Here is a 22,281-nt window from a genome sequence, read left to right on the forward strand (position 1 = left end):
CAATATACACGAAGAACAGCATTTAACTTAGGGGAAACTGTTCAAGTCTCCAGACATGTAAGAAGGGGCTGGGGGGGGGGAATTTTCTTTCTTTCTTTCTTTCTTTCTTTCTTTCTTTCTTTCTTTCTTTCTTTCTTTCTTTCTTTCTTTCTTTCTTTAGAGACGGGCGAGTTTCACTCAGTTTGGCGCGAGTTTTCTGTTCGCTTTTCCACGCCGTGTGGTTCCGGCTTTCCATCCATCCATCCATCCATCCCCCTCTCTTTCTTCTCGTCGACGCGATTAGCAGGACTGCAGTATCCTAACTATTGCGATAAGGCCCCAGGGGCAGCGCAAATGACGGTATTGCTACAGAATAAAAGGGGGCGGAGGGATACTAAACTGGTAGACTGTGACTAACTTTGGAAGCAATCCGGAACAGGGTCGGCAGTTCCTCTCCCACCCCCTCTGGGGTGCGGGGCAGGATGTTAATATCTTTCCCTATCAACCGAAGCGTTCTGGGGAGGGGGGCGGCGGTGGAGGTTCGCCTCTCTACCGGCAGATCAAGGGGCGTGGCCTTCCGTTTACACCTGAAGGGGCGTGGCGGAAGACTTTGGTATCGCCCTGCCAGCCAGCCAGCCGGCCAGCCGGACCGCGGATGATCCTCCAGGACGGGCATGGCCCGTAATTCCTACGGGCGCTGCGCGATCTTCCTGGCGATCGCGCTGGTCATGGACGTAGCCGGGCTGGTCTTGCTGTTGGTGGGGGGCGTGGGGAGACCTACTGTAGACGGGCGCCCCTTTAAAGACTTCTTAATGCTGACCGGGGGGCTCCTGCTCTTCCTCTCGCTGCTCTGCTGGCTGTTCTGGTATTCGGGAAACCTGCGCGGGGTGCCTGTGGAAGAACTGCCTCTCGGGACGGCCGGGAGGTCTCCCGAACCCCGCCGCCACCCCAGCTTCCTGCGCTTGGCAGCCAAGCTTTCCGAGCGCCTGTCCCAGCGCCGCCGACTGGCGCCTGCGCCCTCCTTATTCTCTGCCTGTGGCGCCCCAGCGAAGACCCCGAAACCTGCAGCCTCCCTCCATCCCGACGGGCCCCTGGAACTCGGCCGCCTCCGCACTGGGGTGCCTGTAAACTACGGGACAAAAGAGGAGCGGCTGGTGTAAAGCATCGCCTTTTGGAACTGGAAACAGAAACCAGGTAAGCACCGCGTGTCTTCTTTCCCTTTCACTGCTCCTGGAAAGGCGCGGTTAATTTACCCGTGCCATAGTAAAGCTCGAGTAGACTTCAGCCTAGCTTTTCCTAGCAAAGCGTGTAGTGTCAGAGTGGGAGTATCTCCGCCAACTTGACAGCTCTTGGCTTGAAGTAATGCGCCTTCAGTCCCTTTGCTGGTCGCCCTTTTTCCCACTCTCGGCCCAACTCGGTTGAGCATTTGGGCCCCTCCTGTTTCAACTTCACAGGACTTAAGCTGAACTCAGATTAATAGTGTGTATTGGGCAGGGACAGGATTCTCCCCCCACCCCCTACATTAGATGGATACCACTTTCTCGTCTTCTCTTTTAAAATTATTACAAGGTACAGGAGGGGAGAGGAAACTGGAGGGGAGAGGATGAGTCAACAGGCTGCAAGGTAACAAAAGAAAACTGTCAGTGTTTATATTATGGCTTCTTTGGTTTTGATCTGGGGCATTTTGCAACTTGTCTTACCATGAACATATCCCTACAATCTCTTTTTCCCCCCTTAATGATGGTATATCTCATCCCAAACTCCCGCCAAAAGCAGCCTGAAGACATTCTTAGTTATTCTGATGTTAAAGCGTTTTCATCTTTAAATAGGCAACAGGTTGCATCTGATCAGATGGGCTTCAACTGCTATAATGGTGGGGTGAAGTCTGATGCGTATTAATGAGTGAAATCAACCCAGCATTTGTTTGCCAGATTAATCCACCACCACCTTGCCCCCCCCCCAAAAAAAATCTGGTTTCTGCTCTGGGCAACGGGAGAAAAACTGGTTCTTTCAAACTGAGTTCTTCCCTGTATCTTCCAAATCTGAGCTGTATCTTTCCAGCTCAAGAGTCCTAGAGCAGCTGTCCAGCAGTGGTGGCACAGTGCATGCTTAAGTGGGAGGGAAGGAGACTGTTCTCTGCTGCTCCACCAGTTAATTTCACCTGTGCCTCTCTCTGTTCAGGCTGCTTTTGAACCCAGATATTATTCCTCTTCTCCCCCACCCAAAAAAACAACCACCCTACAATATTTCTTCTCAATGCATGTGTACAAAATAGGTGTACAAAACAAATGGGTAAACATATTATCTAGCAATCTGTCAAAACTTGCTTCTACCCCATCCAGGGATTACTGGATGTTTTCCTGCTGGTTGGTGATGTTGGCGGCAGGGAAAGAAAACAGAAATTCACTAATTGACTGTCCTAGACATTAGTAAGAAAGGACTGCACCATTTGCCAGTATTGTGCCTATGGCAGGAAGAGGGCTTGCTAGTGTGTTGGTGAACACTTCTGCTGATTCAAGAACTGATGGACAGGATTTCAGCTGAGAACCATAAATAAGAATCATTGTTCTGATGTATGAACCCAAGATTCAGTTCAAGCATAACAGACACACACACAGCTTTAACAGGGTTCCTCTTCTACTTTGATTCTTTAAGACACAAAGCTTCTGAGATCAAAAGGTACTATAGGTAGTCCTCAACTTACCACCACAACTGAGGCCAGAATTTTTGTTGCTAAGTGAGACAGTTGTTAAGTGAATTTTGCCCCATTTTACGACCTTTCTTGCCAGAGTTGTTAAGTGAATCACTGCAGTTGATAAGTTAGTAGTACGGCTGTTAAGTGAATCTGGCTTCCCCATTGATTTTGCTTGTCAGAAGGTCGCAAAAGGGGATCATGTGACCTTGAGACACAGCAATGATCATAAGTATGAACCAGTTGCCAAGCATCTGAATTTTGATCACATGATCATGGGCATGCTACAAAGGTTGTAAGTGTGAAAAACGGTCATAAGTCACTTTTTTCAATGCCGTTATAACTTCAAACAGTCACTAAATGAACTGTTGTAAGTCCAGGACTGCCTGTATTCTGTTGGCTGCCTCTTGGGACTAGCTTTACACATTTTTTTTTATTTGCATTTATATCCCGCCTTCTCCGAAGACTCAGGGCGGCTTACACTATGTCAAGCAATAGTCTTCATCCATTTGTATATTATATACAAAGTCAACTTATTGCCCCCCCAAAATCTGGGTCCTCAATTCAAAATGTCAGTGGTGTTTGACACAACAGGAATCTTAAATATCTTTTGGAATAACTTCTGGAGACTCTCCACACGTGGAGGCTCCCACACTGAAGGTTTTTAAGAAGAAATTGGATAGCTATTGGTCTGAAATGGTTTCCTGCTTGATCGGGGTTGGACTAGAAGACCTCCAAGGCCCCCTTCGAATTCTTTGACTCTGTTATTAATCTGGGGATCCCAATGGACTCAAAATAATGGATAGGACTAAGGAGAGACAATGGAAGCAGAAGCTGGCTCTGCTTAAAAGAATGATGTTGTTCCTCCGCTATAATAAGCAACGTTCCGTGGTCTGCCGAGTGTGCCTTGTTCCCGCTAGCCCGTGTTTCATCTGGCACTGTACATTTTGCCCACAATTACCATTGGCACTGCTCCCAAGGAAGGATCAGCTTCTGAGCAGTGACTGCATCCTGCCTATGAAAGTTTCCATGGCCTCTAGGGAGAAAAGAGCAAAGCAGAGCCCTTTCCGATGTGTGTTGCAAATCGAGGGCCTGTTTTTTTGTTCCTATACAACTCTGCTGTGCATTGCCTGTGCCCAAGTTGTATGCTGATTTGGCATGATGCAGGTCACGCTTCTTAATCAGATGTTCCTTGTAAGCAGCTGTCCTGTTAATAACCTTTAGCTTTCAAGAGTTGTCAGCCTTGCTAGGCAGACAAGACAGGAAATAGGGCCAGATAATTTATTTCTATATTACTGTAAAACTACATTAAAAGAATCTTGCAAGTTTGAAAGTACAGTTCTCCCACTATCACCTTTACAGCCCAAGAATCTAGGAAGGGTCTTTCCTGACCCTGTTACTTCACCCACTATGCAGCTGTGAGCTATGCTTCCTCTTATCTGACCATTCCTTAGACAGCATCTCTTTATCCCTTCTCCTAAGGTCATTTCCACATACCATTACAGGAAACACTTTTTAGCCTCAAAATCAGTGGTGGGTTGCTATCAGTTCACCCTCGATGGGGTGAACCGATAGTGGCAGCAGCGGGAGGCTCTGCCCATTTGCCCAGACATCTCTGCGCATGCACAGAAGTGTTACGTGCCTATGCACGCGCCCATGAGCAAACAGGTAAGCGACAGAATTTGAAACCCACTACTGCTCAAAATGTGGGGTCAGATGAAGACAATCTTGGACCTGAACCAAAAAATAAATAAAAATGATTCATACAAACCCATTTTGAACCTAATCTTTGATTAAGGATAAGTCTGGCCTTCTGGGGAAGAATGGTGAACGGAAGACAACTGCTAAAAGTGGGGCTGAAGACCACAACAGAATGAAGAGCCTCTATTTTAAATTGCATTGAATCTGTAGAATGCAGTTCTGTTGTAACAACGTTCAGCATACAGGCTCTTTTGAAGAGGGCGGGGGGGGGGAATGCTGGATTCAGAGAATGCAGAAATCCCTAATCAATCATCTTTACTGAACTTTTGGAGTAGGACATACTATTCACCTTTTTCCTTTCTTTCTATTTGTTCTTCACACAGTGATGTAATAAAAAGTCCAGGCCTGAATTAATCATGTCTATGTAACATGCACACATAACAGAGAGAGATAATGTTGTGTTGTTAGGTTCCACCCTAGAGATAGGACATAAGGTGTTTTGTAGGAGAGTCTATTTAGTTACTGGAGTTTGCTGTACAGAGCCTTGGGTGGCCTCCTTTTTTTTCCCCTCCCCACCCCTCCCCCCCCTTTTTTTTTTTGCTCTTTTGCTACAAGAAAATGAAAGGCAGAAATTAAAGGTTTCTCTAAAGTTTCACAGAGCAAGAGATGTATTCCCTCTTCTGTGTACTTTATACATTCTCACGAATGAAGGCAAATATATATGATCTGGGATAATGTTGCAAGATCCAATCTGGGTCAATCACCAGGACCAGAAATTTACTGTTCCAAACTTTCGGACTCATGCTGGAGCCCATCTTCAGGGAACTTCTCTTAACTTCTCTCAAAGAGAAGTTCTCTGAAGATGGGCTCCAGCCCAAGTCTGAAAGCTCGGAAGATTAAACCTCTAGTCCCGGTTGGATTTTTATACATTCTTTCTGATTTCAGAATGTACAAGAAAGTAGCTACTAACTTCAGTGGTTCTAAAGCATTATTCAAGAATCAAGTTTTCTGTGACGTCTGAGCCCTAGCTAAGCAAGACCATTGCATTCAGTATCATACAGGTAATTTAATTTATTCAATTTAGATATCTCCTGATTCTAAACTGATTCTGCATAGTGTACAGTAGAGCCAAACAGAAGAGGAAATTCAATACAATAATTATTTTTAGAAAAGAAATATGAAATAAAGAATAAAATCTGGCTAACAATATCCACACCCTCAAACAGATCCAACAGGGCCCTCAACCACCCTAACCCAAGGCCCATAGATCTTTAAAGTTTTCTGGAATGCCATCAATAGAATTTTTTATTTTTTTTATTGGCCAAGTGTGATTGGACACACAAGGAATTTGTCTTGGTGCATATGCTCTCAGTGTACATAAAAGAAAAGATACGTTCATCAAGGTACAACATTTACAACACAAATGATGGTCAATATATCAATATAAATCATAAGGATTGCCAGCAACAAGTTATAGTCATACAGTCATAAGTGGAAAGAGATTGGTGATGGGAACTATGAAACGATTAATAGTAGTGCAGATTCAGTAAATAGTCTGACAGTGTTGATGGAATTATTTGTTTAGCAGAGTGATGGCCTTCGGGAAAAAACTGTTCTTGTGTCTAGTTGTTCTGGTGTGCAGTGCTCTATAGCGTCATTTTGAGGGTAGGAGTTCAAACAGTTTATGTCCGGGATGCGAGGGATCTGCAAATATTTTCACGGCCCTCTTCTTGATTCGTGCAGTATACAGGTCCTCAATGGAAGGCAGGTTGGTAGCAATTATTTTTTCTGCAGTTCTAATCAAGGTGGGAGCCACACAGATTTCATGGAGAGCCTCATTCCAGAGAGCAGTATTGTAAAAGAGACGGCCCACTTCTTTGGCACTTCAACCAGACCTGCCCAGTCAGAGTCCAAGTTGCCCTAGATCTGAATGATTTTATCTACCAGATAACATGAATTTTGCTCTCAGCAGCCCTGTAGATTATCCTGGGGCTCCTCCCTACCCAGCTGTGACCAAGTCACCTAAAGATAGATGCTGTATAGCTATTGGCTGATGTGATACGGATGGAGAAATGGAGACATTTTTGCCACCCCTATTGCCATGAGATAATCCCTGACATGTGCTCTCACCCATGTTTAATCATTTTGAATCGTCCTCCAGCAGCACTCCACGGGTCTCTTCTGGTGTTTTTTGGAGCTCCTTCTAACCCAATGTGCACACAGAAATGGGACATAGGAGCTGACCCATCTGCCCATTCTAGACAGAGATTAAAGCCTAGACCCATGATGGCGAATCTATGGCATGCATGGTACACAGCGCCCTCTCTGATGGCATGCAAGCTTTCGGCCCAGTTCAGCTCTGTCGTGCATGCAGGGGGACATGTGCGGGGTTGGGCATGTGCAGGGGGCACATGCATGCGGGGAGCGGGGTGCATGCACGGGGGCTTCACGCACATTGCATTTTGGGGATTTGGGCACACCTGTGTGCATTTGCGCACATGTGTGTGCGCTTTGGGCACTCGGTCCGGAAAAGATTAGCCATCACTGGCCTAGACCAAGCAACCCACCAACTCCTTAAGGAAAATGCCAAGCTCTTTCTGGAGCCTCATTAGGTCCATTAATTGACTGGGGTGGGCCAATCAAATGAGCCCTATTACTATGCAGGGAGGGATGATACCAGTGAGCCAAAGGGCAATCAGAGAGTGATTTGTCCATGAAAACAGATTGGCGTTAATGATATTAATTGTGTGTATTAAAATTTTTTTGATTAGGCTCACATTCTAAGAAAGAGATGATCTTAACTCTCTACTTAGAGGAAAATTACTGAATAGATTAGTCTGCCTTGATGCTTTACAGATGGGTTGAAGTACTACTTCCCTTATCCCAGTAGGCTTAGAACAGTCCTCGATGATGTCACCGTCCTCTTTTTTGGGTACACATAGTTTCTCAATGGGCTGCTTTGCAACAGTCATCCAAAGTGTTAGCAGACAAACGACTGAATTCAATTCCTTATCGAACGTCTTGAGAATGGGGCACATCCCCTTTTGCAATAACAATCCACATTTCCTGACCTTTTGCTCCAAATTCCTAAAGGTCATGGGGGGCACTGCAAGTCATACCTCTGTTAGCATTTGGACAAGCCAGCCAGAGGCCGACAATAGTTGGCTGAGCTTCCTAGGGCATTAAGGTAATGCATTAAAGTAGTGCTTTGTAATTCAGCATAGCTGGGTCTTTCTCCCTAAGAACCAAAATCAGAATTCTACAAAGGGCTACCCTGTATTACCTGTATTTTTAGAGTACCAGAGCCATAATATATAAGACAAGTATTGGGTATGTCTAGTTCCATGCTGCTTTTGCCCATTTGCTTCACTGCCATCTGTATTACTGGCTGCAATTCCATTAGAGAATAAAAGCACTTAGCGCACTGTGTGGGACTGCTCTCTCTTGAGTATCAAACAAACCTTTTCCCCCCTTATTTTGCACACAAAGCTTTTTGCTTCCATGCACTGTTCCCCAGAGGTCCTGTAAATGGTAATAAAAGACTGCTTGTGTCTAGACATCATGGCAACAGACCCATATGTAAAAGGCTGCTGTCAAAATTATATGAATTTTCTCTTTGTCTATATTGTCATTCCAGATTTTTTTTCTCCAGCTGTTTTCCTGTCTAAAAATGAAAGTGATGATGAAAATTTTAGATTTGTACCCCACTTTTTCTTCCAGAACTCAGCATAAATAGATCTGGCTTAATGTCAGGCCTGGCGCAACTTAGACTTTAGGAAAGAAACATTCTCAACTCCATTCACAGCGAAAATAACCGTACCGGTTATAACCAGTAACAACCAAGTGGTTACCGTAGCAAAGCCACAAAGATGTAAGAGTTTGCGTGTGAAGTTTCCCTACTTAACTTTCTCTGCTCTGTTACACACACACACACACACACACACACACACACACACACACACCATTATCTCTCCATTGTCCAGTCACATTTGAAGAAGATGTTTTGATTACTGTCCCTGAAACACATTTGGATAGATGGATAGGCGTTCCATTCCATTCCCCAATCCACGATCTTGGGATGCGGCAGGAGGACACGAAGATCATTTTCAATTTTCCCATCTCCCCAAAGCTCCTTGACTTATGGCAGATTGGCACCTAGCAAAGCATAGTGAGCGAAGGATGGCAGATCTGACAGATTTCATACCCTGTTCATTCTATCTGCAGAACCTTAAACCTGTGAGTTAGGCCTGGCTGAGAAAGAATGGCAGAGAGTTGCTATGACTCAGGGTCTCCTGAGTTCCAGTCCCACATTTTAACCATTGGGCATTATGGTAGGAAAACACCTTTATCGCACTTGCTTATGCTGCATTTTATTCTTTCCCCTCTGCCTTTATGAAGTTTTGGCTCATGTTGTGGTCTGCCAGCAGCCTATGGAGCTGGTAGCAGAGTCGCACAGTGAGGAGGCTAGGGAGGAACATGGGCCAGTCTTGCAGTCTGGGGAAGGCTCGGACGAGGGCTCTGCGTTGGAGGCAGAGAAAGGGCCATCTGGGTGGTACGTGCTGCCTCCGGAGCCTCCAGAGTTGAACCTTAGCAAGGCAGAGGAACAGGGGAGCCTATTCCCAGTGCGTGCATGTGCAGAGCTACCAGAAGGCAAGAACAGCTAACACAAAAGGGACAACTTGGGAGTAGAGCTGGGAGATGATTGTCCCCTCCTCTAAGACTTAAAAGAGGAGCAAAGACATGGGCCTTTGCAGGAAGCAACGTTTATTCATTCGCTTCCGCTTAAAGCCTGAAGCTCTGTTTGATTCTGGACTCCGTGTGGCTTTGCCAGTTAGGTCTTTGGCAGCATGTCAAGGGAGATAAAGGTGGGTGATTATCCCGAAGGAATTCTCCCAAAGGACTCTTTATAACTAATTTGGACTCATCTGTGAATGAACAGAACTCACAGCTGTTGCAATAAAAGAGGTTTTTGGGACTACCCCTGTAGTCAGGAAGCCTAGGTCAGAACAGTTCATTTTAAGTTGAATTTAGTTTGCTTCTAAAGGAGAAGATACACAGTTTGCCCAACCATTTTTCTTCTCTGTGTTTCTGGCGTTCAGCGTGTTGAGAAGCATGAACAAAATAATATGCAGATGTAAACGAACGAGATGCTAAGTTTTGTTTGGCATTATGTATCTGAATTCTCTGCAGGGGGTAGAGATTTCCATCTCCGTAAATTATTCTCCAAGAAAGGGGTGTTCTTGTTCATTACAGGATCATATTTCGAATCAGAATTGGCCCAAGACATTTTGTTTCCTGAGGCAGAAAACAGTGTTCCAATTTATCTGGAGTAGTGAATTCAACTGGATTAAGAGTTGAATGTTATGCTAAGGTACCTCAGGGGAAGAGGCTACTTTAGCAGGTGCAGGAAACCTAGATAGCACAAACAGCTTGTCCAAGAAAGGAGAATTGTTTGGGGGTAGGAAGTAGACAGAGACATGTAACATAAATGGACGGAGGGCTATCATTGCTTTTTTTCCCCCAAGATTTTCCAACTGAGACATTTTCATTTGGTTTTATTTTCATTTCATTTCATAAAGGGGTCAAGTCTGCCTATTATGTAGAGAACCTAAACACTTCTGAACCTCAACAACTTTTTATCACTTTCTCTCAAACTCTTCTTCTTTTCATGCTTTTTTTTAATATAAAAATTATTTCTCTGCCTCTTTTGCCACTTATCTAAGAAATATTGGGAAAGTTTTGTCTTGGGGCTAAGAGCAGCGATTTAAATATGAAATCATTTTAGTGAACTCCCTTTCGGCGCGAGAAAGGTACATAGAAACTGATAAGCTTTTTGTAAAGCTGATTATCCAGTGAATTAAACTGATCGACTTAGTTGAAGTTTTTGAGGTTTTAAACTGCTCAAGTGAGGTAATGGCTGAACTTGTTTTGTGTCTGTTTCTGAGCTACTTTACAACTAACATGAAGTCTGAAAGTTACACAGAATGGGCTTGGGGGAGAAATAGTGAAACCAAGTTGTTGTTGTTTTTACCTCTTTGACGCGAAAGTCAACAGCGGAAAATGGTGTAAATATTTGGGGTTGTCTGTCTAGAATCTTATTACCCATCTGCTTATTTGTTGGGATGGGTTAAAGTTCCCCAGTTATGTATCAAGGAACTTAAGCAGTTTACACCAACTCCAAACACACATCACTCAAGCCAGGCTGGAAAGCAAGAAAAACAAGCTGAACCTTGAAGTTCTCCTCAGACCGTTTACTACAGCAACAATGGAGGCATTGGAAAGGGCACTCATGGTCTGCTTTGCACATCCTGTTGGCCTTGCTTGCATTTAAAATTATAGTATGTGGCCTCTTAAGGCCATGAATTTACCAGACCTTGATTCAAGCTACCATAATACTCAGGTTTCTGATGTGTATTTATATTATAAATTCTAAATGTTGACATGACGACAATGCTTTATTTTCCCTCTTAGATCCATTCTTCTATTTATGCTCCACATTACCCTTTTATTGATGGAACTTCCTGCTGTGCCCATGCTACTGGACAAATTTGATTCTTGGGGTGTTGGACTTCTACTCAGAGACGATTCCAGCAAATTCTCACAGTGTCACCTCTTTGTGTATTGTTCACACAGGCACAACTTTGGATAGCATGAAGAGTCGTTTGATCAATGGAGTCTGTGGTCTTAGGCTTTTGAATGATTTATAATGCTGAATTTTCCAGAAGGATTTAATTGCCATGGTGTTTTTTTTTTGTTGTTGTTTTTTTGGACTACATTTGTTTTCTATAGCAAGGCTATAGTTCCTGTAGCAGTGGAACTATGCAAACAAACTGGCCTTGAAGTTCTCTCTCAAGAAATTGGGATACGGCTAGTTGGTGCAAATGTACTTGTTTACAAGAAAAATGAAGACTGGGTAGAGTTTTTTTAAAAAATAATAAAATAACTTTATTTTTTTAAGAAATGATGTATTGTGGTTATTTGGAATGACATATTTGGGTTTCAATGGAATCATTTGGTACTGTGCTCTTTTGTGCCAATGCTAAACTGCAAATCACAGCAGATTGTCTTATTATTAAGACAATTATTATTATTAATAATAATAATCATAATAATAAAAATTGTAATTTCTAATCTGATCAATGACTAGAATTCTCTAGCTTTTTAAAACAATTATTTAAAACAATAAAAAAGAAGAGTATTAAAATATATTAATAAGTTTTATTGACTATCCTCTATATTAGTGCTACTATTCCAAATGTAACCTGGGAACTGTAACAATACTTTTAAAAACAAATCTATAAAATGTCCAGGAGAAGATGCTCAGTCTTTCTAGGCCTGGCCCTGGAAGAACCTCACTGGTAGTCAAGTCAAGGCAGCTTTTATCCTCATTTTCTCCAAAAAATAAAATAAAAAATCCCATCTCAGTACTGTTTTTTCCCCACCTGCAAGACAAATAACCTGCTACAAAACTTATTTTGATCAGAAAAGACAATGAGGAAATAAAAGATTAAATACCCTTTCTTCACTTCGACAATTTAAAACCTTATTAGATTGTGTCTCCTTCTTCTTCAGCTTGACCTTTCAAATGATATCATGAGCATTTGAATAAATAGATAATGCAGTGGCTTTTCCGATCTGCTTTTTTCATCATTTGTCTGAAAAATGCAAGATTTCTCTGTCTGATGTTTCTTTTCTTGCCAGAAGAAAACCAGAAACAGAATGAACTATTTATTGTAAAGATTAGGCAAATAATGACCAAAACTCCAAGTAAGATCTTTAGCAATAACAAAATATTGGCAGTAGAATAGATTAAATGGTTACTTAGGCAGTAGAACAGGTTAAATGGCCTGTAGTTCATACCCTTTGGGGTAGAGGAAAAGGGTATTCTCCAAAACTGGCTACTGCCAATTGAAAAATCCAGGCAAGTGGAAAAAATTTAGCCGAAGTTTCAAGCCTCATTGATCTTAATAGAGTTTGTACTTAAATCTTGCCCACTGAAATCAGTTGGGCATAAAATATTTTCCCATTTCACCGAGGGTTGTTTGTCACATGCAAATATATTCAGCTAACATGTAAGAATTGCAAGAGTGTAAGGAATGCACATGCACAGATTGCAAATAATTATTTTCTTCCTTTTGTGTAATTGGATGTTGACATGCCATATTACAAAACAAGAAACAAATGTCAGGGCATGGCTTTTACCCTGCTTAGGTAATTGCATCTGTTGTAAGGATGGTCTTTCTACAGACAGTTTCAAACTTTCCCCCTCCTTATGTGGGGAGGCGATTGCAAATGCAATGGAAAGCTTGAGGGGCATCCCATTTCTTGGCTTTTATGCTTCACTATCTCATTCTCCCTTATTTGAAACATACATTTTAATGGACATTGTTCTGCTCTAAAAGAATTTCAAGAGAGGAAACTGCCTCAGGTCGTGTACCTAACATATAAAAGAAAAGATTGTGTAAACCACTATTTGCTCAGCTGAGACATTTTCTTTTACTTGCATTCTTGATTTACAAGAGTAACGTCTAACAGAGGATGGCCAAAGTGCTAGTTTATTTTTGTATAAGGAAAAAAAAAGTGGTTTTGCCTGTATACCCTCACTACTTTTATTACCTGACAAAAAACATCCTGGCCCCAGTGGTTGCAACTGATTGCTTTAGTTACTTTAGAGCAGGGGTGCCAAACTGGCAGCCTATGGACTGGATGTGTCACACGCAGGCCATGTATACCCCAGCTCCATGAAGGGGAAAAATGTCACAAAAGTCACATGATGGCAGTGTGACGCGGCGAGTTTGACACCCGTGCTTTAGAGTTTAGGTCCCTAAACTCTTCAGCTCATTGATCACTTCATGACATTTCAGATTGTTCATCAACCCCATTTATTACAGTTTATGACAGCAGTCACCAACCAGTGGTCCGCGGACCACTGGTGGTCCACGAGAATTTTGGTGGTCTGTGGAGAAATCTTCGTATTTTTGCCAGTCCACCCTGGTGAAGGAGCTCTGGCGCAAGCAGGCCGAAGCAGCAATTGTGATGGCTGGAAGCTGTGGAAGAGAAGCACTACTTGCACTTGCTCAGCATCAACATTCCGCCTCGGTATATTTGCCCAGCCAGTGGCGCAAAGCAGCCCTCACCTCCTGCCACTTGGGACTTGGAGCGTAAATGCGACTGGTCCAGGAGCAGCTGGATTTTGCTCTCTATTGTGGATGTCAGATCGGCCTCCTGCAAGCTCTCGTCTCACGAGGAGCACTCGCTGAATCGGCATGGGAAACTTCGGCCGGGCTCCTCGAGAGATGAGACCTTGAGGGGGGGGGCGATCTGGTGTCCGCAATAGAGAGCAAAATCTGGCTGCTCCCCTGATCAGACGCCATTTACAGCTCTGAGTCCAAAGCGGAAGGAGACAAGGGCTGCTTTGCCCCCCCCCATCTGGACAAATATACCAAGGTGGAATGCTGATGCCACACAAAATGAAATTGAGAAAAAGAGACAGAATTAGAGAGAATGAGAAAGAGAACCAGAGAGAGAGAGAGAGAGAATGAGAGAAAATCAGAATGAGAGAATGAGAGACAGAAAGAGAATAAGAGAGAATGAGAGAGAGTGAGAGAGAGCACCGCCTTCTTGGAAGAAGTGGGGAGGGCGAAGGGGGATGTCTTGCATTAAGTATCGACCCCCCCACCACAATTTTGCGAGGTCGGTGCAGCAGGCAGCAGTCCTTCCCAGTGCGCCTTGTTTCTCCGGAGCACTCCGCGCCCCCCCCCCCCGCTTCTGCCCACCTCCTCCTCCTTCTCCTCCCAGGGTCTCTGGGCTGCTTACTCAGCTGGAGGCAAAACTTAAAGGGTGCTCCACCACCTGGCTTGCCTGCCTCCCCGGGGATGTCACCTGGGGGGCCGCTCTCTTTGCAGCTCTTGCTCAAAACCATCTGGCTCTAAAAGGGATGTACGGAGAATCAGAATCAGAGAGAGAATCAGAGAGTGAGAGAGTGAGAGAGAGACAGAATGAAAGAGAATCTAGAGAGAAAGAGAATCAGAGTGAGAGAGGGGAGAGAGAGAAAGAGAGAATGAGAGAGAAAAAGTGGGACAGAGAGGGGAGGGGGGGAGAAAGAGAGAAAGAGAGAGGAGGGACATTGCCTGAAGGACCCCATCCCGTTACTGGGAGTACAGGCACTTTAGCAAGCGGTGCGCTGGATTCATATTAGTGGTCTGTGGGATTGAAAATTATGAACTTGGTGGTCCCTGAGGTCCAAAAGGTTGGGTACCCTGGTTTATGAAATGAATGTAAATGTTTGAATAAAGTGGAAAAAAAACTTTAAATAACAACTTAATCAAATGCTATGGATAATAAAAGTGACTCCTTGGATAGTCCTATCCACCCTTGGGGGTCGATGTTGACTATTTTAGGGGATCCTGCCTTAGACAGATCTTTGACTTTCTTTCTTAAATAACTGAGCCTTGAAAGAGGTTCAAGTAACTTTTCACTTCAATTGTCTATATGACCCCACAAATTTGGTATTTAATGAATAGATTTGGGTGATGGAAATGTCTATTTTCTTTCCACTTGTTCCTTTCCCCAGCCCCAAAGTGCAGTTCTATAAAAGATAAAGTTACATTGAACAAATTAATGGAATTGGGTTCATTACTATAAATTAGTTTTTAAAATACATTTGTCTATATATATATAAGCAAAAAACACTCATGCCATAATCACGAAATCTCCAGAACCATAAAGCCTACAAACTTGAAATTTGCCACATATGTTCCTCTTGGCTTCTAGGTTCTCACTAAGAAAGGATTTTTCGAAATGATCATCAGAGCATTAGTATTTTCTATATTATTATTAACACACTCTCATGCTAAGGCGTTCTACTCCCACTCCCCACCTGAAAAGAAATCTGTTCCAAATGCGAAACACAAGCAGAGGAGAGGAGTTTCATTTCAGTTTTACTTTCACAGCAGGAAGCAGGTTTACTACAGAAGAGTTGAACTAAGCCATGCCCAGCCTCCTTCCTGTCTCCTTCTTGCTCACACAGCAAATACTTGATTTTCCAAACACCCCTCAACTCTCTCACATACTGACACGGTGCTAGCCAGATGAATACTGATGGATGCTGTGGGCTGGGACATTCTATTCCCCCTCCCCCTCTGTTCCAACTGCCAGTTGTATTATATTAACACACTCTGATGCTACGGAGTTACACATTCTACATTAAGTTTCAAGCTATGTCAATTTATCAAGCCCAAGCACATAGTTTCATAGCAAAGCACGGCCGTCCAGCTAGTTAGATATATTTGACTGATTTTTGGAACTAAATGCCATGCTAAAAAAGCTAATGTTTGAAGGATTGTTAGTCCTAGGGCAAAATTCTAAAATCACCTTTGAGCACTATGGAATTTCAGACAAGCCTTCCACCTGTTCCACCCTGCTCATGTGACTCTGGTTATCCAAACATTGCAAGAGTAATTTGGGTGCCACCTGTAAGGGACTGACAGTCAACAGCATTCCAAAGGATCCTATGAAATTCTATAAATTCAACAAACATTCAAGGGATAGAAGTACCTTTACACCAAGAACTTGATCCTTCCAAGCCATGCCTTAAATTCTTCGAGATACGTGTTAATCAACATTCTTGTCTGAAAATCATGTGCTTCTTTAATGTCCAGATCAGTGTTGATGGCAATCAGAGGAACTTTTTTTAAAAAAACAACACTTCTATATCCTTAAACTTTAAAACAAGAAAAGAGACACGAGTTCCCCAAAGAATTTATATAATCTTGGATCAATCTAGATACACTCTGTCCTCTTGTGTTCACATACCTGAATGTGATTCAAGGGAACTGATGTTCTGTTCTTCCTAGGAAGATTCTGTACCATTTTTTTAAAATCAATTTCTCCTAAGGTGTCTGATTCTTTTATTTATTAACTGAGAAATTGTCAGAACATAATCACTGAATCAATGAAGCCAATCCTCTGTTTTTATCTCCATCCTGTCCAGAATTTCTCAAGTTCAGGATTACAGAAGCCACGTCTATCATAGCTGTGTACCACCTGCTCCAAGCCTCTGGAAAGAGTAGAATACTTTTGGTTTGTAGAATAAGGATAGGAAAGATTGACATTCTTCCAAAGTCCCATTTTATTCCAATGCTTCATTCTGAAATTTACTTAACCAGTACTCTTCAACATCTTCATCAATGACTTGGACAAGGGGATAGATGGGGAACTCATCAAATTTGCAGATGACACCAAGCTGGCAGGAATAGCAAACACTCCAGAAGATAGGCTTAAGATACAGAAGGGTCTTGCCAGTCTGGAACACTGGGCGCTATCTAACAAAATGAAATTCAATGGTGAAAAAAGTAAGGTTCTACATTTAGGCAAGAAAAATAAAATGCACAGATACAGTATATGTGGTATTTTGCTCAATAGTAGTAACTGTGAGAGGGATCTTGGAGTCCTAGTGGACAACCATTTAAATATGAGCCAGCAATGTGCAGCAGCTGCCAAAAAAGCCAACACAGTTCTAGGCTGCATAAACAGGGGGATAGAATCAAGATCACGTGAAGTGTTAATACCACTTTATAATGTCTTAGTAAGGCCACACTTGGATTATTGCATTCAGTTTTGGTTGCCACGATGTAAAAAAGATGTTGAGACTCTAGAAAGAGTGCAGAGAAGAGCAACAAAGATGATTAGGTGACTGGAGGCTAAAACATTAGAAGAACAATTGCAGGAACTGGGTATGTCTAGTTTAATGAAAAGAAGGACTAGGGGAGACATGATAGCAGTGTTCCAATATCTCAGGGGTTGCCACACAGAAGAGGGAGTCAAACTATTCTCCAAAGCAGGGGTCTCCAACCTTAGTAACTTTAAGGTTTGTGGACTTCAACTTCCAGAGTTCCTCAGCCAGCAAAGCTTTCCAAAGCACCTGAGGTTAGAACAAGAAGCAATGGGTGGAAACTAATCAAGGAGAGAAGCAACTAGAATTGAGAAATTTCCTGACAGTTAGAACAATTAATTAGTGGAACAACTTGCCTCCAGAAGTTGCGAATGCTCCAACACTGGAAGTTTTTAAGAAGATGTTGGATAACCATTTGTCTGAAGTGGTGTAGGGTTTCCTGCCTAAGCAGGGGATTAGACTAGAAGACCTCCAAGGTCCCTTCCAACTCTGTTATTCTATTCTTAGCCATGAAAGCCAGCTGGGTGACTTTGGGCCAGTCATTGTCTCCAAGCCTCTCTCCACACAGGGTTGTTGATATGGGGAAAATAAGAAGAGAAAGGTGTGTTGAATAGGTTCGCCATCGTAAATTATCTGCAAAAAAATAATAATAATAAAGAGGGAAGGGGGAATCTCATTCCACTTTTGAACTGTAAAGTTGACAAGGATCTCCTTAAAGCTAGAGGGCAGTTGAGTTGATTATTTTGAGACAGTTTTGTAATATGAGAACAGGCATGAAGTAAAGTTTGCATGTGTGCACCAAAATATATAATGCATTGAATTAAAAATCTGCTTATAGGAAAGCTTCATGGAAATTAGGCAGGAATTTTTACAAGGAGGGAAAAGTCTTTTTCAGCTCTGCTAGTTGTGAATCACCTCTTCATTCTCTTATATATAACAACTCTGCTCTGTGAGGCATAAGAAAGCTCTTATCTAGAAGCCAGATCTGGCCATCAGTGGGATCTGCTCTCCCTCTCTGGTTCTGAGATGCATAGTACCAGAGTGACCTAGAAGGGGCTTCCCTATTTTCTCCCAGTAGGTGATGAAGAGAAAGACCTTGAAACCACCATAGGCTTCCTATAGCAAGGTAGGCTTCCAGTAAAACAAGGGATGATCTCTTTGACAGACAGGAGCTGCATATTCATCCATCCATCCATCCATCCATCCATCCTTTAGCAGACAAGGATTGCAAGAGGTACAGCAATAATCTTATGATTTCACCATAGGAACAGGTGGTAAATTGGGATTATAGGAGTGGGATTTTTTAATTGCTTTGCAATTTTCCTGTTAAGTTTTTATTTGATGTCGTTTGCTATTTTTATAGTTTAAAAAGCTGGTAAATCATTGCACAGATATTATTTGGCCCTTGCCACCTGTTTCAGTTATTTGATTTGAGCCACAGGCATGTGCTCTATAGGAAGAAGGCTTCCTAAAGGATGTGAACTCAGGCAGCCTTTTTCTTCCAGTCCATAGTAAGACTGCCAATTATTCTGGTTCCTCAGGATGGCTTGAGTGGGCTGCCAGGACTGAAGAATCACCATCCTGCATCAATCCAAACTAGAGCTCAAATGTTTGGTTTCCCATGTGATGTTCTTTCAGCTCTGGATGACTTGTCCTCATCTCATCACAGGAACAAGAACATGACTCTTCTAGACATGGGAAGGCAAATCAAACTGTGACTTCTGGTGTAGAGGTGATAATAGCCTTGACTGGACAAAGATTCATTTTAAGTGTTTCTTTTACCTTGGTGAGGCAGCCCAGAGAATGGGATCATTCAGAACTCCTGTATCACTGTTACAGTACAAAACTAGTTATTAGGGGAGGCAGCCAGTGAATGACAAAACAACTGAGCTAGGGCTGTTGTCTTGCTGGTTACACACCTCAGTCTAAGAAGCGTGGCAGAGGTGAGGAGCTTTCCATCTGGCAGAACATTCAACCGAGCCTAGGATTGGTACAGATGTTGATCCTGGTACGATTCATATTCTGGTTATCCCAAAAGATATGATTTTCATTTACATGCTGACAAAAAGCTACATGTGGAGCAGTTCATGGAAGTTCTCCACGTGGTAGGAGCTTTGCTAGGAAAATAATAAAGCATAATGTCCTTGAACAAAATGAATACCGTAGATTCTGTATTCCCATTATGTATCATTCCCACACTATAGAAATGTATTTTAAAAACATTGGGGGGGAGATGGGAGATGGAAAAGGATAAAAAGATTCTTTAGAAGAATGATCAGGAAATAGACTGAACAGGTTAACACTCTTCTGTACAGAGGACTGCAGTATACTACCTTTCAGGCAGACAAATAGATGCTCCTTTGTACAGAGATGCCTTGTGAAATAGTGCTTCCTCTGTTAAATTACTGCCTTTTTTGTGGCTGTAAGAAATATACCCATCCTACTAAGAAACAACAATGTATTTGAATGAAATTTTCTGGCATAAAAAGTATCACATCCATGGTCTGCGTTGTATCTGCACAACCTAGAAATCCATCCCACCCTATTCTTTAACAAGAGTAAAAAAATACTATTTATAAAGAATGACAAGCACTTCCATAGCAGCATGGGGTATGAGAGAAAAGACTGTAGATTAACATCCAACCGGTCAAACAGATAATTTGTTTGATGAAGTTCTCAGATTTTTTCCTTACAACTGCTTGCAGTCCAAGGAAAGTCCAATGGCTTTGAAAAATCACCACTTGGAAGTATAGATATTACTGTGTGGGGAATACCATACCTGAGCTGTAAACATCTGGGCTGTACCATATCTGGGCTGTAAACGTCTAGATGTCCCTCTAGATTACAGCAAAGAATTCGAGGGTTGTTGTTTTGCTGTCATCTAATGGTTATCCAGTCTTTTGTAGCCCAGATATGGTATGTCTACGTGTGCCTTCTTTTTATGATTCTGCTATTAACTCAGCATGTAAAATAACATTCTTCCAGTAAATGAGTCCACCTGGTATATTAGCAATTCATATTTCACTATCACAAGATAATTCAGTATTGATTTCAGTGATCCACCATTAAATAGCTGGAATAAAAAAATAGTCAAACACTGCAGAACTGCAAATGATGTAGTTTTATGCTAAACATAAAAATATTGCAAACTGGCCCGGAAATAAATTGGATGAGGGAGAGACAGAGGCTATCAGGATAGTCTAGATCCGTGATAGTGAACCTATAGCACATGTGCCAGAGGTGGCACGCAGTGCCTTCTCTGTGGGTACACAAGCCGTTGCCCCAGTTCAGCTCTGCCGCACATGTGCGCACCTCCCACCAGCCAGTTGATCTTTGGGTCTCTGCCGCACATGCGTGGGGGGCGGGGCACATGCGGGGGACATGCACGCATGAGAGGGACCGCGTGCGCATTGCATTTTGGGGGTTCAGGCACACTTTGGGCACTTGGTCTGGAAAAGGTTAGTCATCACTGGCCTAGACTGTAGTTGAGAAAAATAGAAAAGAAACGCTCTAGAAGAAAATGGAAATCATTTCTGTATTTCTTCCAAGAAAATGACATGGATTATGAAGTGTCCATGAATTCACCAGAAGTCATAGTTAACTCTCAGCAGGTTTTTAAAAAATTTTGCCCTTTGGCTAGGAAGTTGACCTCACCCCATTTCTAAGAGGTCTGTAAGGGGCGTGCATAAGAGCACAAACGTGCCTACGGTTCCTGTCCTATTGTTTCCTTTCGTTATATCCAATTAATATAGTTATTACATACTTATACTTATACATATGCTTATATATTGTATAGTTATTTCATGCTTATGCTTATATATACTGTGTGACAAAATAAATAAATAAATAAAAATAAAATAAAGTACACAAAGCTTAATCAACTAGGGATATAGGATCTACAGCCTTGCAGATATGTCTGAACTAAACCTCCTAGGCAGTGGTGGGATTCAGCCAGTTCGCACCACTTCGGGAGAACCGGTTGTTAATTTACTGAGCAATTTGGTGAACTGGTTGTTGGAAAGAATCATTATGGCAGAGAACCGGTTGTTAAATTGCTTGAATCCTACCACTGCTCCTAGGAGATCCCAATGCAGATTACCGCTCTAATACACTTGCTGATTTAACAATATAAACATATCCAATTCTTAATGTGAATATAAAACAACCACTTTAAACAGAACTTAACAAATATAAGCCACAAGCTCCACACATGGCTTAGCTAAGGCTGTACCAAATTTGAGAAACCTAAATGAAAACCAAACAAAGCCAGATCAAACCAAATGGTTTTATATGGGAAGTCCTGTCAGCAAATATGTGTCACTTCAGTCCGATGACAGAACAGGAAGGAGTTAAAAGCCTCGCCTGGCGAATCTGCCTATTATTCTGGGAGGTGCAATAGGACAGGTATATTTCCTTCTGGCCTTAAGGCAGCGTGGATATTTTTTGACAAGTGTTGTGGGAGATGAAAGTGGTGCTCAGGTTTTCTCTTGCCTGAGGCTGTGCTTACCATGATCCTCTCCTTCCGCAGGACTCCGTGTTTTCTGTTGTTCCTTGCAGCTGTCCTGTGTGATGTGGCTGGACTGGTCCTCCTCATCCTTGGGGTCTGTCGCTTTCTGATCTCCTGGGATTTCTTTGTTTATACTGGAGCTCTGCTCTTGGCTTTCAGCCTGTTGTTCTGGGTTTTTGGGTATACACTCAACATTGAGGTCCCTTTCAGGGAACTAGGGATTTGATCAGTGGATAACTAAAGGATTATGCAGAAACAAACATCTCCACCCAGCTAGAAAACAGCCTCAGTTGCCTTGATGAGCCAACTGGAAGTTTTTTTTCTGGATGGCGGAAGAGAACTTTGCTCCTGTGTCTTCTCCCCACCCCAAGATGCATACCAACCTTAGGGGTTTAACTAAGAAACTCATCAGCCTCTAGCAAGATTTCTGCCCTGAATACAGCCTGTTGGACTGAAGGACTGAGACCAACTTGTACCACGTAAGATTGCTCTTTTGCATGGCTGAGTTCATACATTACACCAAGCCTACAACATGGTATGTTTTCATTCTGGGTTAAAACACTGTATGAATCCAATCGTATTTGTAAACAGATTATTAATTATGTGCTCGCCAGCATTTTAATTTTTTGCGTCAGCTCCCTTCATTGTATCCAGTATCTGCATTTAGGTTTTCAAATGCTGGCTTTATACTCAGATCATTTGCGTATATAGCTGCTTGTTACAGTGCAG

At 42.5% G+C, this 22,281-nt stretch overlaps 1 protein-coding gene across 2 annotated transcripts; it reads left to right on the plus strand.

Moving 5' to 3' along the window:
- The first annotated feature begins 638 nt into the window (after nt 1–638).
- On the plus strand, nt 639–11,263 carry TMEM238L (transmembrane protein 238 like). Of its 2 annotated transcripts, none has more exons than XM_058171865.1 (2): nt 639–1,173; nt 10,844–11,263. In XM_058171865.1, the coding sequence occupies exon 1, from the start codon at nt 654–656 to the stop codon at nt 1,137–1,139; it is 486 nt and encodes a 161-aa protein (XP_058027848.1). In that variant the 5' UTR covers nt 639–653; the 3' UTR covers nt 1,140–1,173; nt 10,844–11,263. The 2 variants fall into 2 exon arrangements, with proteins under 2 accessions (XP_058027848.1, XP_058027849.1); XM_058171866.1 differs by having other exon boundaries at nt 11,006–11,263.
- Nucleotides 11,264–22,281: the final 11,018 nt, after the last annotated feature.

This window comes from Ahaetulla prasina, chromosome 2 (assembly GCF_028640845.1).
Source record: "Ahaetulla prasina isolate Xishuangbanna chromosome 2, ASM2864084v1, whole genome shotgun sequence".
In the NCBI taxonomy this organism is placed as follows: Eukaryota; Metazoa; Chordata; class Lepidosauria; order Squamata; family Colubridae; genus Ahaetulla; species Ahaetulla prasina.